Below are 25,874 nucleotides of genomic sequence, written 5' to 3'. Positions count from 1 at the left end.
AACCTAACTAAATGCAATAGGTCTCGCATTATTAATGTTGGTGACCTATGCAACAAAGAATGTTCTAATCATTAAAGTATTAGCTAGAAAGGATTAGATTAATACAGGATTCGCAGGCCGGTTTTTAAAGGCTCCCTCAACATCTCGTATATTATACTGTTTATAAATGTACACCAATGGTCACCAAAACTTAAAGTGTGCTTTACTGATTTCTCTAACACATATGACGATGCAATTTTTAGTATGATACGGTCATTGTTGGAATCGAGGGAAACGAGAAAAGGTATTCTGGGTTAATAGTAGAACTACATTGCAATATTTTGGACTTAATTAAACTGCTCCTGCGATGGTCTGCATACTAATGAAGTGCCTAACAGGTCTAAGAAATTCTATACCTATGAACAAAGTCCTGTCCATTGGAAGATTCAAAGTATAGTTGGCTTAAGCAAATTGGAAGCAGTTAGCAGCTACAACTCCTAGAATCGTGGTTGAGCATAAGCTTATATGGTAACCATCAATTATTGCCAAGATTCACAACCTAATTAATGAGAAATCTGGACTCTTACAATGTAAAACAATAAGTTGAAAGTTCTATTTTGGCACAGAAAAAGGCATTTGCTGCAAAGTCTCAATACCTTATGTGGCTTCAATCCTTCGAAAGTTCTCAAATTTGGATAGAGTACTAACCTTAAGCCATTTTCTAACTGACAACACTCAGTAATCAAGGCAGCACCTATCACTTTGCTGTGACATATAACAGATAAGAGGTGGCAATAAGATGGATATTTATACCAGTATCCCTGGCTTCTTGGTAGCTACCTGTATGATATTCCGTGTGCTTGAACTGTGCCCTAATTGGTAAGCCAGAACAATGCAAATCCACCAGGGCGCGAGAGGAGGACACCCAGAGGACGACATGTCAAACCACGTTTTCTTGCAATGGAGCACTGTTTGTGTAGCACTGATGCAGGTGTATTCCCACACTTTAAACAAGAAAATGTAACAACCGGCAGTATTGCACAAAACACGGCCGCGAGTGGTGCGCGCACGCCAGAGCGACACACGTGATGGCCTATTGGTGTCTATCACGCACACCAAACGCGTAATAGACACCAATAGGCCGTGGGCGGAGCAACGCACCCGCCTTTGGCCTATTGCGTGCTGGCTTTCAAAAAGCCATGCACGCAAAGGCCAATAAAGTGCCACAGAAGGAAAGGCACAAGCTTGTGCGTGTGCCATTCCTAGGGCAGCCTCACATCCCCGTTTTTCACCTCATTAATGTCTCGCGCTGCGCGAGCACTGCTGCGCAGTGCAAGGCTAAGCGCGAGGCCTTAAAAATAATGATTACATGTATATTTGCATTTTTATAAATTATAGGAAGCAATTTTCTAAATAGTCTGTTCTACGTAGGTGTGACGAGAAATTAAATTAACCTTTTTTGGAGTGTTTTGGAAAGAGTCGAATATGAGAGATGATTTTAGGTCACTTCTTGCATGTAGCTTTGCAGTAATGTCTCATGATTAGCAACTTGGTGTGAAAAGTTTCCGAAATGTATTTTAGCGTTTTCAGCCCATCAAAAGCTCTTTTGTGGCAGCAGTTTTTAAAATAGCTATTATGAAGATTCGATATTTTGTACATGTACATATTCAATTAACTGTACTGACATTAGGTCTGGAAATGTAAAAAAAAAAACATGGTAAATGTGAGGTAAGCGAATTTCTACATCTTTTTAGCAGTGATCTCACAATTGCTATTTAAGGTAATAATATTACCAAATCGTGGAGTTACCATGGATATGCTGACTAACTCCAGCCAAGCTCTGAAAAAGCCAACAGGGCTGGCATTAATTTTAAGCATTTTAGTTTTGCCAATGCTTGATTTGTCAGTTTTTGTAAACGTTATTTTTGGGGAAGCTCCCAGTCCTCATCAATATTTTTTTTTTAAATTGCTAAAAACAAAAACACCGATTTTGGTCTCAAGAAGCACACATTGCTAAGGTAGTTCCTGCAACCGAAGTGGGCTGATCTATTGCCCTATTTTGTAGTACATGAAAGAAATATGTGAATGATGCAACAGATTAATGGACAGTCAGCATCCCCAAATTTAAGACTTCCTCTCTACTGAAGGACAAATATCCTGAAACACTTGTCTAGAGATGCACAGCACCACTGCCTACACCAACAATGGTGAATACTTAAAACTGTCAGTGTTATTATGCACGACAATTACCACAATGCATTTGGGCAAATTGCATGGTGGGATGTCCGGCAGTGTGCTCCCTACCGCTTTTGTGATTGTTTTAAAGTTCCAGCTTGGCCGACAGATCTAGAATCTTAATGCCCTCATAAGTATATTAATAAATATGATTCTGCCAGGCCTAAAAATTAACCAGCACCGTTTTTAGCTATTTGAGTGTAAACAATGGGGAGGAGGTAGCAAGAAAATGGACCTGGAGGAGGTGAGCTGGGGAAAAACAAAAAACCTTGCTCAGAACAGGCCTAGTGCAGAAGCGGATCCCAAGATCACACAGAGAGGTTGGTGGGTCTGGGACTTCTTTCTTCCCTTCACTTTCATCGCCCCTCTTCCCATCGCTTGTAAGGAAGAAGTGAGGTTTCCTTACCTCACTTTCACTGCACTGCATTAGGATCATCAATGAAAGCCCTGCACTTACTCACCGGGAGGGCAGGAAAATTATATCGTGCTGCTAAGCAACATCCACATTTTTCCTTCCAAATGGCGACTCAAGTCAATTTACACAAGGACTGGAATGTATATCATTATTCAAGATAGGTATATTATGGCTAAGTGACCTATACAATGTTACTGAAATTTGTGTGCTAGCATTAGAATTCGTGGATGGAAGACCACATTTGAGCACATAAATAAATGTGTTGTATAAAGGAATTTGACCTTTCGTAGCTCATAACTTGTCAAACAGGAAGTCTGATTTTTCAAATGAATGTAGTTCAACACATCTGTCAGTCATGCTGGACATACATCCATGTTGTCTCACATCTTCACATTCTAGAAAGAAAAAAATACGATGTAGTGTCACTCTTGGTATGTGTTTTCCTGCATTGCAACTAATTTGAGCAGCTAATTACTACAGCTGGCGACGAGGATCACATTTTCCATCACTGAAATAAACCTGGTTTCAAGCCATGAACCCATGGCATCTTCTCCTCTGGAGGCAATAAAGGTGCCAGTCATGATATATAATATGCATATTTAACCTTCTGATGTTACTAATGTTTTCGGCGGAAACTGATATATTGTCCGATCCTGCTGACAAGAGCAGGAGTCCATAAGCGATTACTGGGGCCATTAGAGGACGGCTGATTTCCTGCCGCGTTACCTTCATGTTATACAAGATGTGGCGTCAGTGCGCGCATGCGCATAGGAATGTTATCCTCTGCAGGAGATCAGTAACCGTCACACTGTGCTCGCGTACGCGGACAGTTTATTTTTATTTTTCGTTGCACAGTAGAGATGCGCAAGGAAGTGAAGGAGCCGGGAGGTGTCCGGCCAGTGTCCTTCATTATTAAACTCTCCGGAGATCTATCGCATCAGATGAAGTAATATGTTTATCAAGATTCGGTAGAGGTTGGGCGCCCTCTGTTGTTCTGCCCATCATCTGTCACTTTACCCCCCCCCCCTCCCCGGCTGCCTTATTTGCACATGTGAAATTACAAGAAAGAGGAGGAAGGAAATGCCTTGGCAGAAGAAGTCTGGAAGACTGAATATCAAAACTCTGCAGAGAGTTCAAAGGATTCCTGATTAAAACAGTTGCTGTATGACATTAAAATACTTTAAAAAGCATAAAACTAACAGGTGGATACAGTAATCTTAGTAGAAATTGCTCCATGGTCAGGTCTGGTTGAGAAAGCAGCGGCTGTGTTACATAGTGCGTGCAGTATACATAGAGTGTGCACTGAAGCATCCCTTCTAACCCAAAGGCGCAGTGCAAGGCATGAGGGATTTTTACTATGAAAAACAAGCATTTGCAATGCAATAGGTCTCACATTAATTAAGTTTGAGCTATTGGCATTGCTAAATATTGCAACACCAATTGAAACAAAAGTCTATAAATTGTAGGCCAAAAAAAATGTGTATTTATTTTTGTAGCAATGGTGGCATGCTGCGCTTTAGATGAATATGTTTAAAAGTAAAGTGCGCCATACTGCGATTGCTACAATAGTTAATTGTGGATGCATTAACAATTGATGTGTGCACTGATGGCTGGTGGTGTGTGTGCCTGTAGAAATTGTGCGCTGTTGGTGTATGTGCCTGGTGAAAGTGTGCACTGCCGGCGGTGTGTGTGCCTGGTGGAAGCGTGCACTGACGGCTGGTGTTGTGTGTGCCTGGTGAAAGCGTGCTCTGACGGCTGGTGGTGTGTGCCTGGTGAAAGTGTGCACTGATGGCTGGTGGTGTGTGTGCCTGGTGAAAGCGTGCACTGACGGCTGGTGGTGTGTGTGTGCCTGGTGAAAGCATGCACTGACGGCTGGTGGTGTGTGTGTGTGTGCCTGGTGAAAGCGTGCACTGACGTCTGTTGGTGTGTGCCTGGTGGAAGCGTGCACTGACGGCTGGTGGTGTGTGTGTGTGTGCCTGGTGAAAGCGTGCACTGACGGCTGGTGGTGTGTGTGTGTGTGTGCCTGGTGAAAGCGTGCACTGACGGATGGTGGTATGTGTGTGCCTGGTGAAAGCGTGCACTGATGGATGGTGGTGTGTGCCTGGTGGAAACGTGCGCGGACGGCTGATGGTGTTTGTGCCCGGTGAAAGGGTGCACTGATGGCTGGTGGTGTTTGTGCCCGGTGAAAGCGTGCACTGACGACTGATGGTGTCTGTGTCTGGTGAAAGTGTGCACTGACGGTGTGGTTGTATGTGTGGTTGTGTGTGTTGTGGTTGTGTGTGTGGCTGTGTGTGTGGTTGTGCTTGTGTGTGTGGTTGCGTGTGGTGTGTGTGTGGTTGTGTGTGGTTATGTTTGTGTGTGTGTGTGGTTATGTATGTGTGTGTTGTGCTTGTGTGTGTGCTTGTGTGTGTGTGTGTGTGTGTGTGTGTGTGTGTGTGGTTGGGTGTGTGTGGTTGGGTGTGTGGGTGTGTGTGTGTGGTTGGGTGTGTGTGTGGTTGGGTGTGGGTGTGTGTGTGCATGATTGTGTGGTTGTGTGTGTGTGTGACGTCAAAACATGGAGCCAGTTGGTAACTCTGCCTCAGTGACATGGAAACATTTGTTCACCCTAAACAGAATGCAAAAAATCAAACAGATCTGGGTGAGCCAGAGCACTCATATTTCCCAGGTAAACACGTGAGCAGTTCATCCAGTCCATGTTTTCCCCTTGGATTGTGGGGTTTGTAGTTATCCCTTTTTAAAAGTGATAGCATGGACTACAAATCCCAGAATGCGAAGGAAAAAAAACACTGGGCTGGGTGAGCTACTCGCTTATGGAACTGAGAAAACCTGAGAGCTCTGCAACTGCAGAACCGCAGTGAGCCGGGATTGGAGGATGAGGGGATCAGGGGGCCTGGAGCCCTTCACCCACGTGCGCTTTGTTGAGTTCATCTCTGGTGCGCGGCGGTTAGACCGGTCATCCCCTTCGCATCCCCAAAGCACAGTCACTGGAATAAAATGGGAAATGGCCACCAAAGGCAATTAGTGCTCCCCGAGGAAGGTGCCCGCTGGCGGAATCCTACTCTGGAATACGTCGTCTCTCTATAGGAGAGAGCTTGGCGCCTGAGCGTGGCCGAGTTTCACCTTGGGAGCTCCTCTGGGGGACGTGGGAGGGAAGAAAGGAGCGCACGCGAAAGGCCAACGGAAGACAGTTGTCTACGAGAAGAAGAAAATTGGGAGAAGAGGGAATGATAGAGGCCATAGCAAAACAGGAAAACTGGGGTGGGGAGGGGAGAGAGGGCAGCGCTGGGTGTCGGGCGCAGGCGAGGGTGTCTGGTAAAAACAGAGGCGAGGAGAGAAGTGGATAGAGGGGAAGTGCGCGTAGAACGGGAATGAAGTAACGAGGAAAGTGGGAAAATGTGTATGCAAAGAGGTGTGGGCAGAATCGAGAAGAAAAGGTAAAGCAATTGGATTGAGTCAGTAAGCAGAAACAAAGAGAATGAGTGATGAATTAAGTGAGAGAAATGTGTGGAGAAAAGATGAGCATGAAGAGAAGTGGGGGCGAGAGGGTAGAAAGAAAATAAAGATGTGGAAATAGGCGAGAGCAATGAGGAGCTAAGGAAACAGGAGTAAAGGGAGGCAAATGTGTGGGGAGACGAGGAAAGCAGACGTGGCAAATGTTGGAGAAAAGAAAGGTACAGGAGATGGGCATCAGATGGCAAATGGTGAGCACTTTCGCGTCCGCTTTGATGTTCTTAGTGGCCGCACGGCTCACCGAGAACATCAAAGCGGCCGGGGATCGGGCACTGTACCCGATCCGCCTGCAGACTTTGGGAGCACTTTTGAAAGCCCCACTAAATATCTCGCCAAAGCATAGCTAATGCGACGGCTTAGGCGAGACCTAACAAGCCGGGTGAAGGTGGTGCCTAACAAAACACGGCTTCTTTGATTCACTTGCTTCCCCGTGAAATGGATAAAAAAAAAAAAAAAAGTTTCAAAACTCGAGATACATTTCCTAATGTGACACACCATAGCTGTAGACACCCACAGAGCACTGTCTCTTTTAGGTACTTTGGAATTTCCAAGTTTCATAAAGAAAGGAGAATGGGAGGTGCTGCACATCTTCAGAAACTTCGCTTTTCAGGGAAGGGGAGGTGAATAGAAAATTGCTGTAGGCTAGGAAAAAATCTCTGCTTTATGAAACAACTTTGACTTACTGGTAAACGGGCAGAGTTCTGTGACCTGTGCGCAGACAGGCTTGCTTTTGGGCACCAGCAATCTGGTAACAGCCACTATATATGTCACTATCCAATGTCACAAACCCTGAAGGGTTTCATCCTTTGCAGGTAGAAATTTAGAGCTCTATAAATGTCCATTTTGTTTTTCAGTCAAAGAAGCACACAGGGGCATGTTCAAACAAGAAGAATAGCCTCTTGACTTATGTGAAACTTTAGGGTGAATGAAGAAACCATTCAAAGACAACCTCTTTATGGAGGGCACTGGAATGCTCTGGATTAAAGAACTCAAAGCTCATCAATGTATTTGATTCAGGTGATGACAACCATCAAACTGTTTATGCTTAAGAGAGGCCATGACAAGATTTAAATCCCACTGGGGGAAATAGCCTAAATGGGAGAAGACTATGCAGAGAACTACTGAATAGACATCTCATTTCAAACAAAAGATGGTAGTAGAAGTATTCAGGTTGGAAAAGCACAAATAACGGTTACAGAGATTAATCATAATGTCTTTAGCAGCTAAATAGGTGCCTGGAAATGTAACAAACTACCAAGAGGAGACTGAAACAAATGCAGATATTTGGTCTCAAGAGCACAAACAATTAGGGGACTTTGTGAAATGTTCTAATTTGAGTAAGGTTCTACGTTGCAATCATCAATTAAGACTTACTTCGAAGTATTATGCTCGCCAAGGTTTGCAAAGGAACAGAAGAGGGGCTCAGCAATACCAATTAAAACGGTATGGAATTGTGCAGTATTGGCAAAGCATCTAACATGAAAGGGCAAAGGCCCCTATGGTATCCCTACAGAAGTACAAACAGCTTATAATCAAGTCCTCCTCCTTTTCCTTGAGAAATTGTTCAGTAAAGTCTTCGCAAACGGTAATTCCAGCATCCTAGCATGCTGCACCAAATACTTTGGAAAATAAACATATAAAGCGGGAAGGTTTACTTGACAGAGTTGATCTTTCTGCCCCAGCTCCCTGCTTGATTGTTATGTGAGGATTCACATTATGATACAAACTGTGAAAGTTGGTGGATTGGACCAATACAGATGAACAAGATGTATTTATACTATGCATTTAACTCTTCTGAGCTCCTGGAGTCAACATTGCAATTTGGTGAGACGTCCTTACATTTCTTGCATGGTGGATGGCAAAAAAAGCACAGGGCTGTGTGAAATTAGTTTGTCTGATAGGGACTCTAACAACTTCTTATCTCACCAAGGGGTTCGGAAGAGGTGTATATGCCCTATATGGTCACCAAAAAGTGAAAACGGTGATTGATGGGTTTATGTCAACTCCTACTGATAAGCATTAAGGAGGAATTACATTCCCTCCCATCCAATTTTGTTTGATTTTCAATAGAACCGTTATCCCAGAGGTTATCGCGATTACAGAAAATACTTAGTTTATAAGAATCTATGTAAAATGCAATGTTAGAGGAATTAAAAATTGAAAAACCCAAGTGCACGCAAATTAAGCCCTATTGGAGCAAAGCAAAGAAACTCCGACTCCGAGAATGAGCTTCCAATCATGATCAGAAGAATGACGTTCCAATCATTCTTTGACAGGCCAAAAATCAATTTAAAAGTAAAGACGGATCACGTTGCAGTCTGGTGCATATCTCAATTCTCTTTTTAAGATGTTAAAAATATTCAATAACTTACAATCGGATGCTTATTGAAACATGTAGTGACTAAGGTAGACCATGAAAGAAATACTATTACCTGAAATACAACAAGGATACAGCGGATAATGCACGTATCACCATTGACCATAGCTTTCTCCATAATATCACAAATACTGCTAAGGTGATGTGCCTCGATCGGATGTTGCTTTCCCAGAAAATTTGTGATTAGCAGACTGTTACCAGCTGCAAGAAGATTAAGTTGGTGAATGCTCATGGCGCCAACGTGGTGTAATAACTGGTTTATCACATCATTTGTGGTTACAGCATCCCCTAAAGAAAAGAAAAAATGGGAACGCTTTATAACATTCTCAATAACACAAATGTCTATTTTAATACAAAGAGAAAATGCTATTCTGCATTTTGATTAAAGTTTATTTCACATCTCCTGTAGGGAGTTCAGAAAAATAATGACAATATACCTTAAACAGCTGTTTTTGCAGTCAAAATGGTTCAGGTGTCCAAGAACCGATAAAATAAAGAGCATACACCTATTATACACAGTTCATTAACATCCAGTTAGACCACAAATAGGGAAGGGCCAGAGAGGCAGAGGGCCGTCAGCCTTTGCAAAGGGAGCTGAAAGTAAAGGGCCTGGTAGTGGTAGGGAAAAGGAAGCTTGCACTGGGTGGCAAGGAAAGGACACAAGAGGAGAAGCTGTGTGAGCAGCAGCGAGAGTGAAGCACTAAATGAAGTTCATGTGGTGTCTTCCTTGTGTAAATAGAGAATCGGAACAGTGATTTGTGGATGTCTCTCAAATTAAAAGAAGAAAAGCTGATCGATCTGGCTTACTACTGAAACGTTTCTTCTTCCAGACTCATTCATTCTTCTAAACACTATTATTTCACTCATCTTTGCAGACATTCATGCATCCATCCATTCACCCACTGACTCATTCTTATAATCACCCACTCACCGATCAACGAAGACACACCTCTAGTTATAAGCCGGGCTTATAGGGTTTGGCAATGCCAAAATACAATGATGAAAAGTCTGCTGACAAGCAGGCATGACTTTCTGCACATTGTACAGCATGGTAATAGAAGAACAAGTTACTTACCTTCGGTAACCCTTTTCCTGGTGAATACAGTATCGGCCTGTGGATTCTTCACCTTTTGAATTACCCCTGCGCCAGCATTCCACGGAAAAATTTTCAAAGATCTCCCACTTCGATGAGGATGTAACAATAGCACGCCTCCGCTCGTGACTCCGTATGGCGTCATCGGAGGCATAAGAGGACCTCGTTGGCGTGCGGACGTCAGTTCCACCCATTTTTTCCATGCCTTCAAGGCAAACGGGTGGTCCAACAACATATTGCAAGTATACACAGTGTACAATATATACACAAATATACCCAGGATATAAATGAAATAAGCAGAAACATACAAGAAAATCTCAACCTAAGACATTTCCTAAAAACAAGCATCTCAGCAAGGCAAATGACCGACATAGAACAAGCATTGGCATAGCCAATAGGTCTCGCCTTTGGGACCTATTAAAGTATTTATTTATGCAGCAAAATATCCTTGGTGAAACAACATCAACTGTTGCTGAAGTTAATTAAATACCTATTGGACTCAATTGCTTGTCTCAGAAGCGAAGATCAACAACTAGCTATGAAATCTGTTAGATTTAAAGAAGCTGCCGAGCATCTGTTGAGGGCTGTTTAAAATAGTCTGTTGCCATGACGGAGCTTTAATAAGATTTCCTTTGTTATTTCGATTGTTATATTTGGATTTTTAGTAAATCATGTATTAATACAGGTGCATGGTATGTGCAACAGAATTGCAATTCGTTATCTCTATTTGATATTAATTCTCTTCATCTTAAAGTGACGTAGCGTATTATGTGACTCTTTTAAAAACGTTTTATATTTGCACATTTTACTCTTTTCTGTAATGGTTTTAATTAATTATACTGTGCCTATCACCGGCATTTGGTGGGTGTTTTACTGGTACCAAGTTTTTACTTGTATTCACCCAACTGTCAAACAAAAGGCCTCTACCGCTTTTGAAACCTATTTCACCTTCCAAAAATGTGTTCGTTATCCATCATGGACCTTACCCTCTTAAACGACTGACATCGCTTGCATTTTCGAGGCAAGACGTTGACATGCATGTTTCATATCATAACCCGTTTTTTCATTCAAAAAACAATGTGTGTTGCGCTCTGCTCTCAATACAGTGTAAAAGAGTCGGAGACAGGATTTGGAAACGCACACAAGACGACCCTGGAAGAGTAGGAACGTTACATACACACAAGCAGAATTAAAATTTTGTAGCCCTTTTATGGCTATAAGAAGAGGTACGACCTATTCTAAGCCAAATAGAAACGCATATATTAAAACAACGTACATGGGATGAAGCTTATTGGCTAAGGGGGTCATGTGCTTACTGTTCGCAGAAGCAAGAAAAACGGCAAACATGCGAGTAGTGCGCGCGCTGCAGCGCCAAAAGTGAAAGCAATCCCGCTCCAGCTGGCGCCTCAGGTGCTAAAAGCTGGCAGCTGTGCACGTTCACGCTAGGTTGAACGTAAGCATTAGGCCAGCAAAAGCCGGTGGGTAGCAGTTTGAAAACCCACTTACTAAAGTCGTGAAATCAGCGCATGCGCTGCTCTAGGCTCAACCTAAAAATGGCAAGCACAAAAACCTATTCTGTGTACATAGGTAGACAATGGGGAGATTGGAGAGCCAGTGAGGAATCCACAGACAGATACTGTATCCATCAGAAAAAGCGTTACCGAAGGTAATTAATTTGTTCTTCTGATGGATACATCTGCCTGTGGAATTGAATCCCCAAGCAGGCCCTTTCCTAGCAGGGGGTGTACACCTACTCATACCAAAAAGTCCTGCAGCACAGAATGTGGAAAATGGCTGTCCCTCCTCACTTCTGAGTCTACGCAGTAATGCTTCGCAAAAGTGTGGAGGGAGGCCCATGTTGCAGCCTTACAGATGTCTACCACAGGGACACGTCTAGCCAAAGCTGAAGTTGAAGACTTTGCTCTAGTAGAATGAGCTCTAATACCTTCAGGCAACTCCTTCTTGGCCAAGGCGAAGCAGATCTTGATGCACAAGATGATCCACCTCGAAAGCGTTCTCTTATGGACAGCTTTACCCTTCATTCGTCCCACATAACCAACGAAGAGCAGGTCGTCCTGCCTCAAGTCCTTGGTTCTGCCCAAGTAGAAGCTGGCCGCCCTTCGAGGATTACGGCGCTGAAGTATCTCCTCCTCCTTGGAAGGGTGAGTTGGGAGGATAGCAGGTAGGTAAGGTGATAGACTGCCCTAGAAGAAAAATTGTGTAACCACCTTAGGCAGGAGAGCACCTCTGGTCCTAAGAACCACCTTGTCTGCATGAATGGTTGTAAAAAGAGGCTTAGAACTAAGAGCCTGAAATTCACTTACCCTCCTGGCAGAGGTAATAGCTATCAGAAAAATAGTTTTGAATGTGAGAAGCCTCAATGGGCAACTATGAAGAGGCTCAAAAGGAGAACCCATTAGGAAAGTCAGAACCAAATTCAAGTCCCACTGAAGTATAATGAAGGAAGTGGGAGGAAATGTATTAACAAAGCCCTTAATGAACCTCATAACTATTGGGGACTTGAACAATGAAGGCTGGTCTGGCAAACAAAGAAAGGCTGACAAAGCCAACAAGTAATCTTTAAAAGTAGCCAGAGCACAACCTCGAAGGGCTAGGACAAGTGAAAAGCTATACACATCAGATAAATGGGCCTTCAAAGGATCAATTGACCTCTCTCCACACCATTTCACAAATCTGGCCCATCTGCAGGAGTAAAGAGATTTGGTGGAATGTCTTCCGGCCAATAAAATAACATCCACCACATTCGGTGGGACAGAGAAAGAACTCAGGCTACCCCATTCAATCTCCAGACAAGATGGTGCAGACTCTGGAGGTGGGGGTATAGAACCCGCCCATGCAACTGCAAGAGGAGGTCTGCCCTGAGAGGGAGACTGAGTCTAGGGTGCGATGAGAGGTGAAGGAGGTCTGTGTACCACACCCTTCTCTGACAATCTGGGGTGATCAAAATGAATTGGGCCCAGTCTAGGCGAATCTTCTTCAGAACTCGAGGGATTAAGGGAACGGGAGGAAGCACGTAGAGAAGTTGCGAGCCCCAATACAACTGAAACGCTTCCCCAACGCCCCCTGCATTGGATACAGGAGACTGCAGAATGACAGGCAGTGTGCAGTCTCGTGAGTGGCAAACAGGTCCAACCGAAGAAACCCCCACATCCTGAAGACATGATGGACCACTTCCGGATGAAGACGCCACTCGTGATTGGCTGAGAATTGCTGACAGACTGTCCGCACAAACATTCTGTGCTCCAGTCAGATGATATGCGATCACACAAATCTGATGGTCCTGGCCCAGGACCAGAGCCGCAGAGCCTCTCTGCAGAGGCGATACAACCCTACTCCTCCCAGTTTGTTGATGTACCACATCACGCTAGTGTTGTCCGTGAGGACCAGAACTGACTGACCGCGAAGGGAGGGAAGAAACGCCTCGAGAGCGAAAAGTATCGCACGCAATTCCAGAAGATTGATGTGAAGCAATCTCTCCTCTGAAGACCAAAGACATTTAATCTCCAGATCCCCCCAGATGAGCACCCCACCCTTGAGTGGAGGCATCTGTTATTACTGTGGCCACCAGAGGAGGTTGAAACGGCTTCCCTTGAGACGGATTGCCTGAAACACTGCACCATAACAGATCCGCTGAGGTGTCCCTGAGATCTCCGTTGTGTTGAAACCACTGCCTGCGGAGGCACCACAGGAGGGCCCTCATATGCCTACGTGCATGGTTGACCAACAGTATGCAGGAAGCAAGAAGACCGAGCAGGCACAAGACCTTCAGGATTGGAATTTCCGCTTCTTCTTGAAACAGAATCATAGCCAGGATGTCTGAAATCCTCGGTGGAGGTGGGAAGGCACGATTCACATTAGTGTCCAGTATTGCCCCTTTTAACAGGTTGTGCTGAGAGGGCACTAGGTGAGATGTGGGTACATTGATCGAAAAACCCAAGTCGAACAACAGTCGGGCCGTTAACTGTAGATCATGCAGCACCAACTCTGGTAACCATTTTGAGGAGCCAGTCGTCCAAATAGGGGGAATACTGGGATCTGCAACCTTCTGAGATGAGCAGCAACCACCGCCATCACCTTTGTGAAGACTTGCGGTGCAGAAGTAAGCCAGAACTGAAGAACCGCAAATTGGTAGTGTTGGGATCCCACAATAAAACGAAGATACTTTTGATGTGACTTCAGGATGGGAATATGGGAAAATGCATCCTGCAAATCGATTGACACATCCAATCTTCCTGCTGCAGCGCCAGAAGAACCTGAGCTAGGGTCAACCTCATGAACTTCTCCTGCCTGAGGTAAAAATTCAAGACCCTGAGGTCTAGGATCAGCCTCAACCGATCGTCCTATTTGGCATCAAGATATATCAGGAGTAGCATCCCTGACCCCTCTCCTGCTCTGGAACCCCCTCTATTGCACCTTTCTTTTTTTCAGAACAAAAATGTTATTGTTGTTTCAAATGAGATTGCAAGACATCCACAGTACTCCGAACACCGGAGGAGCTGTGAGTATATGATTAAGAACGCAAATAATAGCAATCAATACTGTAATCAGGATAATACATTGATATCAAACAGCCTTTACCCCCCCAACCCCGTAAAACTACCCCCACCCGGGTCCCACCCTAGCCCCTGTTCACGATGTTCACCTAAGTCCAAGCGAATCAGTCTGTACAAAATTGGTAATACACTCTTACCCTTGCCCCAGCCCTCCGAACAATTGGTCACCAGTTAAATCTTGCTATATCAGTGGCTCCAGCCACAACCCCCTGTATTCCGCCCACCTCTTCCATATTTTGTAATGCTTATTGCACCTTTCTGAAGCAAAGTGTGTACCCATTTTCTACAAGATTCAAAACCCAAAGATCTGATGTAACAGATTTCCAATTTTATAGAAATGGGATCTAGAGCTACTTCGCTGTAGAACCAGGGGGGAGGAAGAAAACGGGTGGGGGACAGGAGAGGTGGAGGAGGACTGTTGCCAAGAGGGCCCTGCAGACTGCCTCTTCCCTTGACTCTAAGACTTGTATAGTAGGTTGAATGTGAATCTAAGGGTTATCACTGCTCCCTCACCCATGTAGTAAACATGTTTCAGCTCTTAGTATCCCCTTGACGGTCCGCTGCCTTCCTCAGGACTTAGATCCCTATTATTGCGACGCTCACTCACAATATTGAATTCAAAATCAAATTTATAAATGTGATACTCCCTGTGGATTTAATTAAGTTGTGGCCAAATTTGTACCTAGAAGATACAAGATGACACAGCATACAGAAAATAAAATATTATCCCTGGGTTACTTCATAGTTCCTGCAGGAAAAGCTATGTTGAGGCAGAGGTATGGCAAAATTGTAGGTCAAGTCTGTGTAATATAGCAATTATATGAAGCACTGCAAAAAATTAAACACGTGAGAAACACACGTGAGACTCCTATTTATCATAACATGTATACATCTGACTCCACCTGGAAAGGTTTCTTTTGTTCTCTTGCCCCTAGTTTGGGTCCTTGTGCTCCATAAAGGGGGGCAGATAGCACTTCATGTAGTCAAAAGCTGTGCGTAAATAAATGCGAAAGATAGGATACGGTGCTTATCCCTTGAAAACATTTAAATTCCTATTTTTTTATGGTCCACGGTCACTTACTTCATGAAGGGAAACTGCTGCCTGTTGCATACACTATGCCCCCTGCTTCTAGATGTTAGCGGCCATCTTATGAGGGCCAATTAAGAGCTGGCTTGCGGCCAGGTGAAAGAACATGCCGAGTGATCCAGTGTGTACCCAAAAACACTAGATCGTGCTGGGGGCGATGACCTACCTCATGGGGTGTGTGGAACTATAACACGTGCATACAAAGAAGCAAAATATTAAACCATGCAGGAAAAAACACCCTGCGCATGCATGCCCAAAAAGAACAAGAGCGAAAAACTAGAGCCCGCAGGGAAAGTAACTCTGTGCCCCTATGAATGGAGCCAAGTGGGTATAGCTTAATTTAAGTCCCATAAGGAAGTATTAAAGAAAGCGATATTGTTCATGTGGGGAATGTGTATTGTGGAATCTGCTGGACTATATGAACTGTTTGTGGTATACAGTATTTTTTGTCATGAAGGGAATCATTAGTTTCAATGACACAGAGAGTAGGCTTAAGAGTACTGATTGTCATTTATAATTATCTAAATTCCTCTGGGAGTCCCAGGCTTAACAGGATAATGGATCAGTTAGGGTTCCCAGATTGCATATTTATCCCATTCTTTATTTGCCTACCAAGAGCCATAGAATATTATCATTTAATCCCACTTTGTGGTTTTCCAAGCGATATACCCATCTCTGTACTTTCATGTAAAGGACTTCCTGTATGGTCAGTTTAGTGGAATAGTTAACTACTTATTCCAAAACAACTCACTTAATCTTATTTTATCTGTGTCCAGCTTCCATAAAATGAGATATCATGTGTTTTGTGATTTGCTGACATTCTTTGTTGTTTTGATTTTAATTTGTCCTGATTTTTCTAGTGGTCATTGCAATGTACCATAGGTTGCAGGAGCATGAAATCATGTAAATCACACCTGTGCTATTACAATTAATGTGGCTTCTTATTACCCACACCGTGGGTATTTCCACATTACCATTTTTAGTGTCTTGGGTTTATGGGCAGACAGTACATCTTCCGCCAGGGTAGTGACCAATAACAGGTGGGAGGTCCCAAAGTGCAATGTCAGTCTGTTCCAATGGTTTTCTCCGTAGGGAGTATGTGTATGTCACCATGTCTCTTATGTTATGTGTTCTTTTGAATTATTAAAAAACGGGTTGGACGGAGGGGGCACAGGGGTTCCCATTTGATCCCAGTGGTATTTCGCATTTGGCAATGTTTTAGGTTTAGTTCCTGTACCTGGTTGGAAATGTGTGAAAAAGTAGTCTCAGATTATTCTCCCTGATTCTGGTTTGGGATGTGTTTCCAGAAGGGTCTCACTGCAGTTGGCGTGAGCTCTCTTCATGGACCGCCTAATAATTCGTTCTGGGTATTGTTTAGCACATAAATTAACTGATAAGTCAGAGGCTTCTGTGTGGATTTAAGCTATCAAATCTGAGTAAACTGTTTTTTGTGTGTGGGTTTGCAGAACACTTGTGTGTAATCCTGATTCAGTGGCAGTAATCTGTAGATCCAAAATGCTATATTAACCACACTAATGGTATGAGTGAACTTTAAATATGGATCTTGAGAATTCAGTCAATCAACAAAGGCAATTGCAGTATCATTATTCCCTGTCTAGATTATCAAGATGTCGTCGATGTATTGACGCCAGAGCTTGATATGCAGTTGGAACACATTGTTGTTATATATATATTCTTCCTCAAAATGGTTAACATCCAGATAGGCAATACTTGGGGCAAAGATATTGCCCATTGAGATCCCTTATATCTGGTGATATATTGAGCAATATTATTCCAAACATTATTTCCGTCAGTGCTAGTCTTGCACATGAGGTGTTGTGGTGTCAAACTCTTTCGGTTCTTCAAAGAGTGAACTATCTGGAAATGGAATTGTCTAGGAATAATGTTTGTTCACCTGAAATAATTGATGGATTACATGTTTACTTCTACATAATATGCACCAGATGTCATAAGGTCGAACTGTATGCATGCTAATGTTTTGTGATGATTGGAAGTTTTATTTAATAAAAAATCTAATAAAAAAAAAGTGTGGACTATCACGGCCAAGGATTTTTTCCTGTGGTATACTCATGCATCTAGCCTGCAAAATAGAGGAAGTATGGAGAAACACTCAAACGAAGATCATATTTCTACAATTTTACTTTTTTTGTTAAAATCTTCTTATTAGTTTTGTAAAGACAGCTGAAGTCAAGACATATATGCACATAGTGTTCACACTTATGAGTACGCAGAAATACAAAGCTTTGTGGGGTCAAGCATTGTAACCTGTAAAGAAAAAGAAAAAAATAACAATAACATACAGAAAAAGACAGGTGAGGGATTACCCCATCCCTCCTCAACGAACAATCAGCAAGTAAGAGAGAGAAGAGGAAAGAACATGGGGAAAAGAGAGAGAGGGAAAGCTTATATAAGGAGCTGCTGGGTTCCTAGAATTTTGAGCAACGAGTCCCTGAATGAGAGTATCAAAGTATGTATACGGCTCTTATTTATTGTTGGAACCCTCTTAGTGAAACATGGGCGTCTGTATCCTTATACTCAGTTCGGGGGAAGGCAAATGAACATTTGTGTGATCTGAGGTGGGAGACCAGTTAGGGGGAGGGAGCTCTCCCAGTTAGATTAGGCTAAATGGCGTGTGTGCTGTATGTCATGCAACTAGCTGTAGTGCACTGGTATTCCAAATGGTCTGATAAACTATCACACTGTGAATACATATACACTGGCTGCTAACAGAATGTTAGCAATCATGCATTTGATTGCATTTTGAAAAGTGATAACGGATTAACGTATTTGCCATGGTAATTAAATTCATAGTTTTCAATTGCATTCAACAAAATGTTATCAGGTGTATCATTCTATGGGACCTCAATGATTTTTTTTTTAAAACAAGGGGGCATAGCATTAAAAGATTTGAAGAACGTTGGCCTACTGGTACAGTATTATAAAACAGGCAAGAATTAACCTACTGGCACTGCATAATAAAGCAGTCAACAATGCTCAGTAAAGCAGAAAGAAATAACCCCACTGGCACTGTAAAATAAAGCAGTAAGCTATAAGCCCACTAGATTTGTAAATAAAGCAATTCACAAGGAATATATTAAAATGTTATTGACTAAAAGAAAAAATTCAAGTTTGATTCTGTGCTGTGAACAGTTTTGGCACCACATAGCATTTCTTTATAAAACAAAAATATCTAAACTGGGAATAGCAGTATTTTGAACAGAAAATAAATTAAACTGTGAAGTTCAAAACACATACAACATAATTTAGACTAAAAAGAACACAACAATACGTGCCAGTCTAAAACAATCAACAGCTCTAGCGTACTGCTATATCCAATGCGACTCACCTTTGGGTTCAGTGATTATATGACTAACACCTAGTCTGTGACAGACATAGTGGAACGCCTGGTTCCCTGGATTGCACCACTGGTCAATGTAGTCATTAGAACATGTCCAAATCGTGTTATTCATTGCATCATAGCAAGCCCCTGAAACAAAATAATGAAACTAAGCAAGTTAACCCAGACATGAATTTCATCAAAGTGAGATCAAGTTAACTCCATACAACTACAGAGCTTTACAAAGGGCAAAATTGAAGGAATACGACTTTAGGAGCATCTCAAAGGATTGCTTAAGTCAGCAATCTATGTAAAACAAGATTATTGAATAGAATGGTATTTATTATTGGACTTGTTAAAGTGAACCTTGTAACACATGTGATATTCAGGACAAATACGTCTTGTGCAGTCAATTGTTCAAATTCGTCCTATTTGGAACGACGAGTAGCCATCAAAGATTAACTCTTAATTATACTTATACGGTCAATGTGCTCTACTGTGGTACTTTTGTTAAAAATGTATGTTTGATTATTGAATGATGGCAAGATATACCTGCACTGTGTGTGCGTATATCTGGAGAAATTGAGCAAACACCAATGACTTAAAGGGGTCATGGCATCTTGTGAAAGATGTCACAATAGCTCTCAAACCTAAGCAGACTTCATCAAACAAATTAACATTTTGGAATGCCAAATGTAGTGATGCAAGACTGGGTTACAAGAATTTGTTTTCAAACAACATTTGATGGCTCTGTTGAGGATTTACACTTCAATTGATTTGTTTTTTAAAGTCTTTAATTATTACTTTGTTTTGTACAGTGAACCAGAAAATAACCACAATGTTTTGGTGCCAATAATAATGAAGGATCTAGGAGGCCTTGCTCCAACATGCATCTTAAATGTTCTTATTTGCACCCAGGATCAAAGCTCAATATGGCAGATCTGAACATTCTACATATGGCTGGCATTTGGTAAGTTCCTTATAACATATTGGTTTCCTTTTCTTTAGGAGATTCCCCTGCTTTTGGAATAAGTTTGTGGAGCACAGATTGTTAAATTAGTATACAGAAGGGACAAATATAGGTCAGACGATGTGGGGTGCAACTTTACCTTAGTCTGGAAGTGTACAACAGTTTTTGAACTGTTTATGTCAGGAAGAATATCTTTTAAATACAAAATACCTCCTAGGATATTTGTGGAATTATTTTATGATTAAAGATCAGAAAAATAGCAATTATTACCTTAAAAATATTCAGACTGGGTGGCTACAAGAGAGGTAAGTAACAGTTAGAACTATGGAGGCTGGATTGCTCTTTGCGTATGTGCCTCATATTTACCTTGCACACAAATCGTTGGTATAAAACTACGCAAGAAAGGTCTATTCGAACTCTTTTCATTTTTCTTGTGAAAGCAACACCAGATTTATATTGGTTGTATGCAATACTATACGAATCACAGGCAATTGCGGATGTGCCCATCTGCCACAACAATAAAACAACCTGAGAGCAAAATAGGAAATGACCCGTGCCCAGAACATCCTATCTTGCCCATAGAATTTGAGATCAATGGTGAACAAAGCAACAATAAACTTCCATTCCCCAAATACATGCTCATGGACTTACACTAATCATTAGTGTATGCTGCAGCCCAAACTCACAACATCTGAAACTAACATGCTGTAGGCAAATACACTTATGAACAGGTCACAAGCTTAATACCACTGCCCACAGAGGTGACTGAGGCAGATCTAGTGTGCTAGGAGTATAGCACCTGACCCTGTATGGCCAACCTGAGTGGGCCTGCTCCCATCTCAATTTCACTGAAGTAAATATGTCATGTGTGGCTGACGATTCTGGTGACAGATATAATGTATGAGGTCCTAAGCAGTACAGGGGAAGGAGGGGCACGGTTGCACCACACATTACAACTGTTGAATTTCAGTGTTTTTTAAAGTTTTGTATTGTAATATTTCTTCAATTTAAGTTTTTTTGTGAACTTAAACTTTTTTTTATATAACAAAAGTTATTTCACTTCTGAGTAAATAGCCATACAAGAGAACGTTTCTTCAATAATTTTTTTAAAGTTTTTTAATTATATACTTTAGCATCTATCCAAAGCATAACAGCGCTGTGCAGCACTTTGGCTGTGTCTAGGGACTGTCTTCAGTCACATTCTATGTCACGCCCCTCTGCCCACCATGCAGGGTTTTTGGCTCTGCACTGCAGGTTCTGAGTGAAGGAAGGACCAAACATGACTTGAGCAAAGTCCTTGTGCCCCCTCCCCCCCCCCCACTGGTGCAGGGCTTAGCTGTCCCGCAACCTGTACTCCAAGAAACATGTGGACAACGTTTTGCCATATGCAATAGACTCTTAGTACAAACACAGCACTTAAGCTCCTTGTCTAAGGCCTTCAGCTGTGTACAGCAGGCTTTAAGTGCATTGGCCATGTCCTACCTTCAGTACACATGTTATAACTGTGAGCTTCCATTCCTTGAAAGACTAGTACAACCTTTTAAAGGCATATGGGGGAATGATGGAGACTGTAGCCTTTTATCTGATCCTTTGGACTCTCTAGAATCTCTGGATCCAGTTTTGGAACAATGCTGCAAAACCAAAAAAAGTGTTTTTCTGGAGCAGTGAGGCGTGAAACCCCACATTCTCACCAAGTATGGAAGCTGCTCCTTCAGCCATCCTATAGACCCTTCCACATTTTCTTTATGCAAAACTGGATCTGCAGATAGCTCAAATCAAAACAGCAGCCACAATATCTGCAGTAAAAAGTGGGATTCCGTTGTGGTATTTTTGAGGACAGTACTACTCACTCATAGCCTGACCACATCCTACATGAAGTCAGGGCCTGCTCCTCCTGCACCCTTGCACCGCCTTGATTGTTTTCTGGGATACTGAATTTGTGAATTCTTCAGATCATACAATGGCAACAGTTGTTTCAGTCATGCCCAGTCAATGAGGTTGCTTGGATCAGCAGATATCGAAATGGACGATGGGAAAATGCGCCCTCACCCAATCAAGTGTGAATATATTCATCATATGTTCTGTCTTCAAATCTGAATGCATGAATAATTCTCAAACCATTGCACAAGAGATATACAAATGAAACCTTTTAAAGCCCCCAAAACTAGTTTTGAAAATATATATGAAAATATACAGATTTAAACCAAAATCACAAATAGGACATGAAATGTACAGAGAATAAAGAAACATGGTAAAGGCAGTCTGGAAATTGCTATTGTAAAATATTAACTGAAGGCAGTCAGTGTAGTCATATATTGTAATATATCTTACCAATTCCTGGTATTAAAGCACCACGCCCAAGCGAACTTCCAGCAGCATCAATGAGATCAGCTCGGCTTGAGAACTGCCCATCAGAAATGTTATACACCAGACTAGAGGCTAGAACTAAAAGAAATATTTCAATCACTATCTCAAGTTCTCTTAATGAGCTCTAGCCATTCAGTCAGACAATAAACCTTTATTCAGTTAATTACAATAAAAGAATACAATTAATTTAGACAGAATTCTGTAACATATACGGAATGATAAGAACTAAGTTGATAAGTAGGAGAACAATCCAAGAATCTGCGTGCAAATACACACAATGATACGACGAAAGCAGCATTGTGCAGCCTTAATAAAAGGTTGTAAAGTGAGTTGTGCGTGACAATCAGTGCAGTCACCCTAGTAATACAATCTCTAAAACTTGTCAAATAAAACATAAAACCATGCCAATCATTTATATAAAATACACATAAAATTACAGGTAAAAACAGATATTAAAACCAGCAGTCATATCATAAGCAGCGATATGCTGCCATACAAATAGATCGTAAAGTGATTTGTGCAAGACATACATTACAATCGCCCTAATAATTCAGTTCTCTAATCAGATTATACATGAAACCAGTTCAGGAGTCTAATGTGCATAGCTATAGGAAATTGCCCTTTCTGTATGGTCACCCCTACACTTTTTGCCCTAATGCTGATGGTTATGACTCTGATAGCGGACTGGAGCCTGCTAATAAGGCCCTAGTGCCAGTGCTCTCTCTCTAAATCGGATACATGTGAATTGGTAGTCTCAATTGATAAGGACTTTGAGCCCCTTATAAGTTTCTGGTAAATGGTACCAGGGGTACCCAGGGCATGGGAGTTAAAGGGGTCACCAGGGCCTGAAGCACTGTGTTTGATACCCTGAATGATCCAAGTAAACAAATGACAGCAGTCTTGCGATTGCAGACTGCAGAAGCAGTGTTAACTGCTCGAACTCAACTTTGCTCTCACCATGTATGTCAAGGTAAAAGTATTATTTTTACTATATGTCAGTCACCCCTAAGGTAGATCACCTGAGACCAGGAGGCAGGGTGGATTACATTAAAGGTGTGGACATAGAAGTGCAAGCTTATGTGTCCCTTATAGTAACCTCTCTCTATTAAGGGCAACTATACGTGTTCAGGTGGCACCCGGGCACCCCGAGGTTACAAACTCCATTATGGTCCAACTGAAAATAGTCATGTTTAATATCAAACAACTCGTCTAAACAAACCTACCATGATTCTCATATCGGATTTAATGCGACATGCATCTAGGTGGCTACCTTAGAGGTCGCCCATCTGGTTGACCTGGCATCTGCTGCTGCCTACACAGGAATCTGACCTCTGCCAGGAAGGAGTGAACACTCCTAGGAGTCAGAAACAAAGGTCTGGCTGGAAAGGAGGTGACATCTCACTCTCCGACAGGACAGCTAGTGAAGTGGCACATCAAAGGGGTGAACTTCAAAGCTTACACCGCCTCTGATATGCATTCAAGCTGCCTCCCAAAGGAGTAAACAGTCCACCCCCCACCTGTTGGTTTGTGGAGGATTCCTTGACTAAAACGTGATCCATTTCCCAAAAAACGAATTTCTGATTCCAGTCTATGAGACGTCTGCTTATTTGGCTGTCCACCCTCCTCCCATTGTCGTGAAGAAGACCTGCTTTGACGCACTCTAACTATTGCGCAACCTCCATGGTCAAAACGTCTACTTTCCATATATGTCCGCACAGCCCTAATGATCACGATTTAATTGATTTTCGGATCCTACAGTTCATGTGCATAAAGAGAAAGGACGAAACTTTCACCAAAAATTCCTCCTCCCCCCTCATTTATTTTCACATGTATTTGTGTTGTATATAGTATACGGTCTATATCACTTATTCACTAAATGTCACTTTGTTCACTATAGTCACTCATTGTTTTTCTGACGCAATTATATGTGCAACTGTGACAGCCTTGAGGCTTTAATACTTATTCAGAATATGTTATTGATCCTTATATTTTACTGTGTGTGTCTTTCTCTATGTGTGAAGTAATTTCCTGTGGGACTCATTGTCCTATGTTCTCCTAAAAAAAAGTAATTTAATTTTGGATTTACAACGTTCTAAGCAATTGCACGCATCCCAAAAGACCATTTGTTTTTGTTTAACGTTCTGTCCACTAGGCACACTAAAAGAGTTGGAAGCTAGGGTCTATGAGGCAGCAGTCGTCAGTTCAATAGGTCAGCCTGTTCTCATTTCACTTTGAATTCGACCATAACTGAATCAGTGAAATGATTATGATATCACTGCACAATCAAAGGGAAGGTTGGTGAGGATAGACAGCCTTGCAGAAGCAAATATGGGTATAAAAACTGCTCCTACACGGTTTCTCCCCCTTTTACCCCATCCAAAGTATCAGGAGCAAAGATAGAGTTGGAAACTAAGGGCCAGATGTACTAAGAAGTGGTTGCCATTTACGACCAGTACTTTCTCAACCACTAAACAATTTCACGAATCACCTTTCAATTAAGTACACTTTATTTGTTTTAATGCAGCCACCCTTTTTCGTACCTTTTTTACATTAACAAAGTGATATGTGTCCTTTGGACCTCTTCTCTTTTCAGTTTTATGGTTTATTTTTATTGTGGGTAGCTGTCACCTATATTTCGGTCGTCCGGTGTGGGAGGTGCAAGGGATTATTTAGGGTAACCAATAAGTGACAATGTATTCAAATAGGTACATAACAGCAATGCTACTAAACCTACAAGTAGCTAAGCTATGTATTGCAGAGGAGAGAAAAATGGATGACAGGTGCTATACCAATAGTGCCGATAAAAAGTGGCTGATGGGTATCATAATCAATCCATCTAATATCTTGGAATATAAGACCGCTGAATAGCCCCGCAAAGTAAAGTTGCATACCGACATCAACATCAGATAGTAATTTCACTGCTCCAGGGGACTCACTTTGCCCCTCTGCAATTCCGGTGTCGGTCTGAAGGAATGTGTTATCTCTTTTTTTACCAGCTGATTAAAAGGGCGGAAGGTACAGTGGATCCTTGAATTCTTACTCCCTGAAACGGTGGACATTTTGAATTCTTGTCCACCAAACACTGACTTAAGGAAGTGATACTTGTGAATGTAAGTTTCTGAGATGGTTTGTGATTTAAATTTTGGATCACTAATAAAGTGAAATATGGATGTTGATATAACGTTTTGATTGTTGCAGTTTTCCCTATGAATTACTGTGGATGACCTCCAATAGAAGATTGGTCCCATTGTGGTTTTATTTATTTATTTATTTATTTATTTAATCTTTATTTCGGCCACATGGCCATCAAAGATATACAACAACATAAAACATATGCACCATAATAAAATCACCACAGGTATCAACAATGCATATTTATACACTATAAAATCAATCATTTCAAGAAGTTAAAACTACAAAGGTTACATTTGGAAAGGACTATAGAATTAAATCTGGGGCTGGGACTTCAAAATACTAGTACGGATATGCCAGACGTTAGTAAAAAATTTGCCAATGCAAACACCATTAAACTCGAAACATCGGTTTTTAAAATTCTGTACATCGGGAGATACTCCCTACAACCAAGGTTTCTAATGAGTGGGAGAAGCCAATATTTCCTAGCTTTCATGTAGGTCGGGCAAAACAGGACTACATGTAAGTCACTTTCCTCAGCATAAGAGCATGTCGGACACTGCCTAGAGGAGGGCGGGTTTGTCCAGGAGCTGGTAAAAGATCGCAAGGGCAATATGCCGTATCTCCATTGGAGGAAGAGCTTCCTGGCCAGCACGGGTGACATGGCGTCCAGAACCCTTTCCAACCTGTATGAGTCCTTGCTAAGGATAAATACAGATGTTAGTGATCCCTCCCGCTGGCGATCCATGGCAATGGATAATTTCTGGGCGTGATAAA

The 25,874-nt window shown here is 42.0% G+C and overlaps 1 protein-coding gene across 4 annotated transcripts in view; it reads right to left on the bottom strand.

Moving 5' to 3' along the window:
- Nucleotides 1-25,874, bottom strand: part of HECTD4 (HECT domain E3 ubiquitin protein ligase 4) — a 2,216,728-nt gene that overhangs the window by 1,921,083 nt on the left and 269,771 nt on the right. For all 4 annotated transcript variants that reach the window (XM_078667422.1, XM_078667425.1, XM_078667423.1 and 1 more), the window contains exons 10-12: nt 21,930-22,043; nt 18,638-18,778; nt 8,572-8,804 (exon numbers count right to left, since the gene is read on the bottom strand). In XM_078667422.1, coding sequence (XP_078523548.1) covers nt 8,572-8,804; nt 18,638-18,778; nt 21,930-22,043 — 488 coding nt within the window. The remainder of the gene's footprint in view (nt 1-8,571; nt 8,805-18,637; nt 18,779-21,929; nt 22,044-25,874) is intronic.

Source organism: Lissotriton helveticus, chromosome 11 (genome assembly GCF_964261635.1).
Source record: "Lissotriton helveticus chromosome 11, aLisHel1.1, whole genome shotgun sequence".
NCBI classification, from domain to species: Eukaryota; Metazoa; Chordata; class Amphibia; order Caudata; family Salamandridae; genus Lissotriton; species Lissotriton helveticus.
Note: the sequence above shows the minus strand (reverse complement) of the source record. Positions and strands in the feature narration are given on the sequence as shown.